Source organism: Theobroma umbraticum, unplaced genomic scaffold (genome assembly GCF_002168275.2).
Source record: "Theobroma umbraticum cultivar Fairchild unplaced genomic scaffold, ASM216827v3 scaffold_25.0, whole genome shotgun sequence".
Classification (NCBI taxonomy): domain Eukaryota; kingdom Viridiplantae; phylum Streptophyta; class Magnoliopsida; order Malvales; family Malvaceae; genus Theobroma; species Theobroma umbraticum.
Window position 1 is genome coordinate 790,970 of NW_018397282.1, and position 11,144 is coordinate 802,113.

An 11,144-nucleotide genomic window follows, 5' to 3' on the forward strand; every position below is an offset into this window, starting at 1 on the left:
TTCGAACCTGCACTAACAAAGTCATTGAGATTTAAAAATTATCTTTTAACCACTATACCAAAGAAGCATCTTTAAAATGAAAGTACGGCAGATAATACAGACCAAAATAGTCTAGACACAACTATAAAAGGCCTAATGTGGGAGCCACATGGTGCCAATGGATATATTTTTCAAAACTACATTTTAACCCCATAAATTTTTATTTTTATAGAATGCCCTAAAATTTTTTGTAATTACAATTTGACAAAAAATTTAGAATATTATTTATGTTTTTAGCTTGTTAATATTTTATTAAATTTAGATGCATTATAAATACAGTTAATTAATATGTGAATTAACCACACATTTTTTTTGCTTATTGTTGTATATTAGAAATTATTTTTCTTCTAAAACATATATATGGTTTGAGTGAATTTAGCAATTGTTTGTTAACTTAATTATTTTACATATGTTGTAAAATGCTATGTGCCATATAAGTATATTTAATGGTATTACTTATTTGTTAGGTAAAATTTACAAAATGCATGATATAATTATTTTTTTTATTTGTTAAGTAAAATTGTATGCAAAAAGATAGTATGGTGATTATATGTCTCATTAGTTTTGTAAATGGTGACTAGGTTTTAAGAGAGACTGTTTGTGACTCTTTCAGCTTTTCTTGAAAATTATCGCAGACGTAGGATGCTTTTTCGATGAGACTGTTATAGTCTTTCTTGGAAGCATATGAAAATATAATCTACTTTGTGTGTATAATATGTATATGGAAGTTTTTGATCATCCAAAATAATAAATATGTATAAGCAAAGTACAACATCCCTCTTTTTGTAGATTGATGTAGTAGGTAGTTTATGATGTAATTTATTTTATGTTTGTATTAATGATTGAGGTCATGAAAAGGTATGTAATTTTGCTCTTACTTTACGAATAATATTATTTTGGATATGGGCACCTATAAATATGAATATAGGTTCTTTAGTAGAACTCATTATATTATGTTGTAAGTGTGAGTTGCTACCATGCTTAAAGGTAGTGGGAGTTGTTCCTATAGTTCAAAGTTAAATTGGATTAGACGTTTTAATTGATTCTTATACTATTGATGATAATTACTAGCATGTATGTGAAATTTTCAAACTATTAATATAAGTAAAAAAAATTAAATATGTCTTATCTAAATTGATTAGAAAATTAGATATGTGCCTAATTAAATCTCATGCAATGATGTAGTGATATGACTTCAAAACAAATTATTGCTGATTTGACTAAAGGTGTCAAACTTGATGGCAAAAACTATGATATCTGGCATAAGAAGGTTCAATATTTTCTTAATGAGCAAGACTTGCTCAATCCTCTGACCAAAGAGATGAACCCACCTGAAGTTGAAAACACTGTCTAGCATCACCGTGTCCAATAGGCCTATGACATTTGGTATAAGAGAGACTGTTGTGTGTGCTTTACCATGTTAAGCTGTATGCACAATGATCTCAGTGGGGAGTTTGAGAACTTTCCAACTGCCAAACAGTTGTGGGAACAATTGAAATTCAAGAATGGTGGAACCATAACTGTGAGGCCTTATGCCTTAACACTTAGGTTCAATCAATATGTGATGCACTCCAAGCACACTATGGCTGAACCTAAAGGCTATGTTAGCCATGATAAAAGAGACGAAAGAAGTTTGTTATGATCTCATTGATGAGTAATAGGTCTTAGTAGTCATCAGGTCATTCCTTGAGTCCTCATAGGGTCATCTTAAACTTGTATTAACACACAATGAAGGGATAAAGACTTTTGATAACATTTTCTCGCCATCTAGAGCTTGAAGTAGAGCGTAAAGAAGCTATTTGCAGCATTGCCCTGATAGCTCAAGTTGGAAATCGTAAAGGGTATGTTCCTTAGTGAAAGAGACAACAAAAAAAGAGAAAGACTAGAAATTTAAGGCCCAAAATTGATGGAGTCACCAAATGCCAAAGAGGTAAGCGTGGTGAGAAAAAGGATAAGTCCAAGTTGAAATGCTTTAATTGTGGTAAGAAGGGACATTTTGCTCAAAAGTGCACTAAGTCTAAGAAGGTTCGTCCTCTAAACCACTTTAGAACTTTTGTTTATTCTCAGATGCTTATAGCTTATTCTCTTCTTGGTTGGATGATAGATACAGGGAGCAACCAAGCATATAACCTGCAACCATGCAAGATATGTAGATTACATTGTTTACCATCTGGTAAACACTTTGTCATGATGGGGAATGGAGAACAGGAAAAGGTCCTAGAAGTAAGAACTTGCCAAATCACAAAACACAATAGGCAAAAATGGCTCTTACATGATGTACTTCATACTTCATCCGTACGATGTAATATACTTTCAATTTTAGCATTGATGGGTTTAGGATTTAATTTTACTTTTGAGAATTATAGTTTGTCTATTTTTCTTAAAAACATGTTTTTTGATCAGGGTTATTTTAAAGATGGTTTGATTATGTTAGACTTGGATTCTAGTAATGATGTTGCTTGTGTTTCAAATTCTTCTTTTGATGTTATAAATGATTCTATGAAATGGCATGCTAGATTAGGACATCTTGGGTAAAATAGAATGCCTTGACTGGTTAGAGAAAAGCTATTGAGCTCACTCACCAAAGTTAAACTTCCTACATGTGAGTCATGTCTTACTGGTAAGTCTAGTAGAAAGCCTTTTCAGGAACGCTAAAAGGGCCACCCATTTTTTATAACTTGTCTATTCGGACATTCGTGGGCCTATGAATGTAAAGGCATGTAGTGGTGCGTCCTATTTCATTAAATTCATGGATAATTACTCATGATATGGATCTATATTTCTGTTGTCTCAGCATTTTGAAGCTTTGAATTGTTTCAAATGCTTTATGGCAAAGGTTGAGAATGAGAAAGAATGGTTTTTAGCACTAATAAAGGTCGTGAATATCTATCTGATCAGTTTAAAGAATTATGTGAAGAATAAATACACACGTATTAGCTTTAGGGCCAAGTTTCCCATACTTATAAAATGAGTGACATGCGTACGCTACTTATCCCCAAGGATGTAAGCCTTCCAAATTGGGCTTATTTTCATTCCACAACTCATACGGAGTTGTGGGAACAAATTTTTAAGGTACACGATTGAAGATGTATGTTGCGGTTAAAAGGGTATCCCCCCAAATACTTATTAGAAGGTTGGCTTATGCTATCGTTGACCTAACCATGTCTAACAAGGTACGATTCCTTCTCTCTACAACACTGTTTTGTTACAGTGTTCTAAGTGTTGTTAATTGTTAACATATCATAACATTCTAAGGGCTACATGATGTATGTGGAACATTTTGATGGAGGGCAAACTGAGATGGAATCTTGTGATGTTGATTTTCTAGAAAATGACTTCCTAAGCCTATGTGAGGTTAAAGAAAGCCTTGAGCTTTATAAGATGAAGAGCCTCAAGAAAGTGTATTCCAACATCAGGAAATGAATGTGGAAACACATCTTATCCAAGAGACTGTTAAGGTCAGTGGGAGTACACAACTTGAGCCCCACCAAGATTCTTAGTTACAAAGAAGTGAACGTGGTCAAATGCCACATAAATGATTTGAGATAAAATGTTAGTATTTCTCAAGTATTCCTGTGGATGTTGATGAACCATCTTCCTATGAAGAAGCTTTAAACTCATCATCATTAGACAAGTGGCCTACTGTTAGGGAAGATGAAATGAAATCCATGATTGAAAACCAAGTATGGGAGTTAGTTGACATTTCACCTAGGCACAAGGCCATCAAAAACAAATGGGTTTTGAAGGTAAAGCACAAAGCAGATGGATCAATTGAAAAATAAAAGGCTCGTCTAATGGCAAAAGGCTATACCTAAAAAAAAGATGTGGATTATGAAGAGATGTTTTCTCTTGTGGTGAGATTTGCTTCAATTTACCTTATCTTGGCTATAGTGGCACATCTAGATTTAGAACTGTTCCAAATCTAGATGTGAAAACTACATTTCTCAATGGGGAAATCAATGAGGAGATTTACATGAATCAACCAATTGGTTTTCAAGCCAAAAGGAAAGGAACATAAGGTGTGTCACTTGAAATGTTCTATCTATGGCCTGAAACAATCATCCCAACAATGGTATCTTTGTTTTCATCAAGCCATCATTTTCATAGGCTTTGTGAAAATTGAAGAGGACCATTATGTGCATTTAAAGAGATTAAGGAATAAGTTCCTTATTCTTTCATTATATGTGGATGATATTTTATTAGCTAGGAATGACATGGAGTTAATTGTCACCATTCAGAAGTGGTTATCTTCCATTTTCGAGATAAAAGACATGGGGCAAATTGAATACATCCTCAGGATTAGGATCTCAAGAAATCATTCTAAGAAGTTCTTGAGTTTGTCTCGAGAAAATTACATTTAAATAGTCTCAGAATAATTTCATATGTAGAACTCCAAGCCTATAAACACTCTAATGGAAAAAGGCTTATATCTCAGCTTGGAACAATGTCCTAAAACTGAAGAAGAAAAGAAATGAATGGCAAATGTACCATACGCAATTGCTGTTGAAAGTCTTATTTATGCTATGATGTGCACTCGACCGGACATATGCCTTGCGTTGGTATGGTCAATAGGTACTAAAGTTATCCTAGGTTTGCCCATTGGGCTGCAATCAAAAGGATACTAGGGTATCTAAGAGGAACCAAAAATTTGGGTTTGTGTTATCAAAGTGGAAATCTAAAATTGGTTAGATATAATGATGGTGATCACGCCGGTGACAAAGATGATCAAAAGTTTACTTCAAGATATGCTTTTATACTTGGAGGTGGAGCTATCTCTTGGAGTAACAGGATGCAGCTTTGTACTACTTTATATACCATGGAAGCAGAATATGTAGCATGCTGTGCTGCAGTACAAGAGATGGTTTGATTAAGGAGATTCTTGCAAAGCTTGAACATTACTAGGCATTTTAGTGAAGCTGTTGTATTTTATTGTGACAACACAATTTCCATAGTTTATACAAAGATCTTAAGTATCATGGAAAAACCAAACACATTGATACTCTCTATCACTACATTTGTGACATTATTGTACAAGGTCTTGTTGTGTTGAAGTACATTTCCACAACTAATATGTTAGGAGACCCATTCACTAAACCTATTGTTAGAAATATTTCCAAAGCATATTAAAGGTTTAGGGTTATTATGCATTTGATATTCATGTACTATTATTTTTGAATAATTAATAAATTAAGTTTGTGTTGACTTATTTGAGCAAATGTTATTAATTAATTAGGGCACATATCTAAGGTAATTATTGTCACCTAGCTTTATAGATTATTCCTCTCACATGGGGTAATCACCCTAACATTATGGTAGTGTGTGGGATGAAACTTAAACGATCATAAGGAACCAAGCATTTTGTGATCTCTTTGTCACATGAGTTGTAAACAAGGATCTTAGCAATGCCATTTTGACTTAGAGTCAAGATGAGACTTGTAAGGGTCAGAACATAAATATTATCCACACTCCATGGAGCTAGTAATAACCGAATTTGAATCTTATGGAATTCAAGTCAATCTTTTTTGCAAGGATTGGACTAAGATCTGTATGGTGGTTTTAACCTGCAAATCTTGAATGGAAAATCTACCATAATGTACGTTTCATACTGCATGTGATATTAGTCGACCAATGGAAGGGAGTGATTGAATAGATCCCTGCTTCATCACTGTGTAAGCCTTAAAAACTTATGTAGTCCAAATTTTATATCCTTTGGGACTTGGATCTATGATATGAACTTAAAATTTTGGTGTTGCTACTTTAACATGATTTCCAAAGGTAAAGAATGATGTGATCTAATGAAACATGACTAGGAAAGCAGTCAGATCTTAATGGATTGACATGAGTATCCAAGGAAGAGTCATTATACATCTCACATATATGGTCTATAACTCAATGCTCGAGCGGTTATAAAAACATTAGTTGTTAGATATAACCATGAGTTTATACACATAAAAAGATTCTACAAAGCTCTTACATGTAGGAGGGATTAAAGATGCAAAATCTTATGTGATTACAATGATTTGGGGTATGATGAGAACTCAAGTGATGTTATGTTAGTAAGATGGTAACTTAATATCTCACTGCTCATTGGTATCTTTTTTTTTTTGTTGGTCGCACGTTCTATTTTCCCTGAATGACAATGAACGGAGAATGAGTTAAATTGAGAATGTTAGAAGTTGATGCCAAGGTGTAAGAGTGAGAGATATTACATTTAAATGTGGTGTGCCCACATGACATGCAACTTTGTTAATTTTGTGAATAATTGACAAATATTCAATTAATTAATACTAAACATTATTCTGATATTTCTTAATTGAATAATTAAAAAAATTTAAGATAAGATATAAATTTAAATTTAATTTGTTTAAATTTAAAAAAGAATTATCTATCCATTATATTTAAATTTAACTTGTTTAAATTTAAATAGGAATTAATTACATTAAAATTTAATGTGTTTAAATTTAAAGTAACATCCTATCTCTAAATCCCTAATACGTATATAAATAGTGAACAGATATACTGATTTTTACACGCAATAAAGAGTGGACGTGGATTCTTCTATAAGTCAGAAAAAATAAAAACTCTTTTTTCTTTTTGGCTGTTCATTCTTAAGGCATTATAGTTGTTTTGTAATTTCTTGTGAAGGACTCTAGTAGCCTCCATAATAACATGATCATTATATGCACGGAGGATGATTTATAAGGTAAGCTTTTTCGATAAGAAGGAAGTGAAATATTTATTTGAAAAGGTAAACCCACAAAAAGTAATAAAGAATGTTCAATAGAAAAACTTGAAACTAGATGGGGTCTAAGTGTAATTCAATCAAAATTTTATTGACTCTATATCAGATGGATACCATAGCATAGCATGCAACGATTTTGTTTCATTTCCAGGAAAACAGTGGGAAACTGTTATGGCGGCACATAGTGTTGCTCAAAGTCTCAACGGTTTTTCAAAATTTTTAACCATTAAACTATGGAACTCACGAATAAAGGAGGCTGTAAACCAAAACAGTACCGAAAAAGCCCTTCTTTTCTTTCGCCGAATGAAGCAAAATGGGTTGGAACCAAACAACTTAACCTTTCCATTCATTGCAAAAGCCTGTGCCAAGCTTTCCAATCTAAAATGTTCCCAGAGCATCCACACCCAAATCGTAAAATCGCCATTTGGAAACGACATATTCGTGCAAACCGCAATGGTGGATGTGTACGTTAAATGTGATCACGTGGATTATGCGTACAAAATATTTGAAAGAATGCCTCAAAGAGATGTGGCTGCTTGGAATGCAATGCTTATCGGTTTTGCTCGGTTGGGTTTTCTTGATAAAGTGTTTAGTCTCTTTGGTGAGATGAGGTTTGCTAGGATTCATCCTGATTCAGTCACTGTTGTGGGGCTTAGTCAGGGACTTTCGGTTGCAAGGAGTTTGGAATTACTGAAGGCACTTCATTCCTTTGGGATTCGAATTGGGGTAGCACCTAATGTTACAGTAGCTAACACTTGGATTGCGGTATATGCCAAATGTGGTGACTTGGCATCAGCGGAGAAGGTTTTTGATGAGATTGATATTGCTGTGAGGACTGTCATTTCTTGGAATTCCATGATTGCTGGATATGCAATCTTTGAAAATTTTCTTGCTGCCTTTGATTTATACCAACAGATGCTGGTTGATGGAATTAGGCCTGATGCGAGCTCCGTTGTCAGCCTGATTTCATCGTGTGTGCAACCTGAAGCACTATTTCAAGGAAAGCTAATTCATTCTCATGGAATCCAATTGGGTTGTGATTTGAACTTATCTGTAATTAATACTCTTATATCCATGTATTCCAAGTGTGGAGATATTAATTCTGCAAGATTTTTATTTGATTGCATGTCTGATAGGACATGTGTTTCATGGACTGTTATGATTAGTGGGTATGCTGAGAAAGGGGATATGGATGAGGCAATGACCTTGTTTCATTCTATGGAAAAAGCTGGTGAGACACCTGATTTGGTTACTGTACTTTCTTTGATTTCAGGTTGTGGCCAGACAGGATCCCTTGAGCTTGGAAAATGGATTGACAGTTATGCCAAATCTAGAGGGTTTAAAGATGATGTAATGATCTGTAATGCACTTATAGATATGTATTCAAAATGTGGTAGTATATGTGAGGCTCAAGATGCCTTTCATGCCATGCCTGAGAGGACTATTGTTTCTTGGACAACCATGATCTTAGGTTGCACTGTGAATGGAGAATTTGGAGAAGCTTTGGACCTTTTCCACCAGATGAGGGGTTTGGGCTTCAAACCAAACCACATAACATTCCTTGCTGTCCTTCAAGCTTGCACTCATGCAGGCTTTCTTGATAAAGGATGGGAATTGTTCAATATGATGACCACAGTATATGGTATCAATCCTGGATTAGATCATTATTCATGTATGGCAGATCTTCTTGGACGTAAAGGTAAGCTAATAGAAGCTTTGAAGTTTGTTTTAAATATACCAATTAAACCAGATGCTGGAATATGGAGTGCATTGCTTAGTGCTTGCAAGGTTCACCAAAATGTAGAGATTGGTAAGTATGTAGCAAATCTCCTATTTGAGATGGAGCCTCAAGTGGCTGCTCCGTATGTGGAGATGGCAAACATATATGCATCAACTGGAAGGTGGGATGAAGTTGCAATGATAAGATTGTTGATGAAACGAAGTAATGTAAGCAAGTCTCCTGGGCAAAGCCTTGTTCAAGTTAATGGAAAAACACGTAGATTTACTGTCGAAGATAGAAGTCACCCTGAAAGTGTGCTTATATATATGCTGTTGGATGATTTAGCTTTGCAATTAAAAGATGATGGATATCCCCTGTATTTGGGGAATATTTCTGAAATGGAATTGATTTGAATTTCTATGCTTTTAACATTTACAGAAGAATTCAGTTTATAGAGAGAAACATTCTTATGAGCCATTATTCAAAGTGTATCAAAAGTGGGAGGAAGTAACTCTGCTGTGAAAAGAAGGTTCTCACTGTATTTAGACGGAATTAACAAACACCATCAGATCTAGATTGAAGGAAATAACTACATTAACGGAAGTTGGGGAGAGACACTTGAAAACTGTTGAAATTGAAATCATGTTTGTGTCAGCAGATGGTATCCTAGTGTCCTTGAGAGTGTAAGAGATCATCTTTTTCATTGTTGTTTTATTGTGGTATCATTCCCTTGGCTTATGATGGATTTGGCTTATTTGATAAACTGAAATAACTTAAAATTGGAGGGTGAGAACTGCGGACTAAATGTGGAGCTCTAAAATGCTGGAGCTTTTGTATCCTTTCTGAGTAAGTTAATTAATTGCTTTGGAACTTAGAATTTCTAGTGCTATCAACAAACCATTATTTATATACATTTCGAAGTTCTATTGATTCATTTATATCATTCTCTTCAAGTTATTTGCTGTCTTGACAATGGATTTCTTTTGTTTTTGCAGTTGACCAGCAATTTTCTATGATAATATGAATAATGCTTAATCAAGTTGTTGGGGTGTTTTGGAGTTTGTTTAATTGTTTTGCAAGCGTAACCATGCTATTTTGTTTCTTTAAGAACAGATTGTTAGCAAATATGTTGATATCATTTCGTACATTCCCATTTGTTAATAGACAATTTCTGGGATACACAATTTTCCTGAGATGTGTTTCCATATCTTTGGCCGGTTATAGGAGGCATTAATAGATGTGACATGGATATTGGGAAAGAATTGTTTGGTGGTGTACTGGTAAACTCTATCACACCCATCAAGCCTTTACTCTAATGTCTTGATCATTTCTCTATCTCCTGTCTCCTTTTGGTAATATTTTGTTCCAAAATAAGTAATTTATGCATGTATGCTGAGTCATGCAGTATCTGTTTCTTAAAATGCTACCTGGTAAACCTGAATTAATTTTTAATTTCTTAATTCCTCTTTGTAGCTGATATGTTACATCCGTGCTCCCATATAATGCAATTTGTTGTTGGCACAGCATTAATGTTACAGTTAAAAGAATGTCTTGAGAAAGATGTCCTGAAGGAATCGTTTCCTTTTTTATCATTTATGCTAAATGTTACATCTTGTACTTTCTCTCTTATGGCCTTAAACCTGGTTTTCGTGATGTTGCATTTATGGTTCCTTGGCACTAGTAATGGTTTGATGGTTTGACCCACTCCAACAAACTTGATTTCATATCATCATAGTTCATTCTGGACGGCTATTTTTCACCTTCAATTCCTCCATGGAATGCCATTTCATTGCTGCAAGAATAAGAACAAACTTTCCTTTAAAATGAAATAGGGAATTTCGAATTCACCTAAATACATATTGTATTGAATTTTAATTAGTTTTTACATGATGTTTACTTTCATCCTTTCTATTTATTTAACAAATCAAATTTATATTCTCAAATATAGCATTTATTAATTTCAATTATTATATTCTAGCCAATAGGAAAAAAGATGAATTATTTTGAAGTATGTAAGTGTTATCCGCTGCACTTTAATTTTTTACCTTGTTGGGAATTGGTTATTTTCACAAAATTTTGTGCAATTCATGCTAGATGCATATAGGTTTCAAACATGTTAATCCATAAACATGAATGACATTTCATAAAATTTTGAGGAAGTCTTCTGTTTAATACTTTTACTTAATTGTCATATTTGTTTTACAAGTTTAAAGTGTCATAGAGAGTGGACAAAGTATGAGCGTTGAGTGTCATATATCTATACATAAATATAAAGATTTTTCGGCAATTTATAACTTCATGAAACCAAAAATCTTAACATGGCCACTTTGTTTTTCTTTTTTCTTAATATTTCAGTTTTAAAGGTATTTTTTAATTGTTTTATTGTCACTTGATTTTACATTTTTTTTGGGTAGAATTTTAAGGAGTAGGAAAGGGAGGAAATTGGAGGCAACCATTGAAGAATGGGGGGCAGAGGGGGAAAAGCTAGCCCACACACCATTACTCTAGCTCGCACAAGGCATTGAGGCAGTAGGACCACTTGTGAGCCTACCAATCGCACGAGATTGAGTGTGTTAGCCATAGGAGTGTATAGTGCCACGGGGTCAAAATCGATATGCCGTTATAGCCCATGTAATAGACTGA

At 34.0% G+C, this 11,144-nt stretch overlaps 1 protein-coding gene across 1 annotated transcript; it reads left to right on the forward strand.

The window, feature by feature from the left end:
• The first annotated feature begins 6,902 nt into the window (after window positions 1-6,902).
• LOC110428110 (Tetratricopeptide repeat (TPR)-like superfamily protein) lies at window positions 6,903-10,571 on the forward strand. The gene is made up of 2 exons (XM_021443821.2): window positions 6,903-9,347; window positions 9,497-10,571. The coding sequence occupies exon 1, from the start codon at window positions 6,953-6,955 to the stop codon at window positions 8,912-8,914; it is 1,962 nt and encodes a 653-aa protein (XP_021299496.1). The 5' UTR covers window positions 6,903-6,952; the 3' UTR covers window positions 8,915-9,347; window positions 9,497-10,571.
• Window positions 10,572-11,144: the final 573 nt, after the last annotated feature.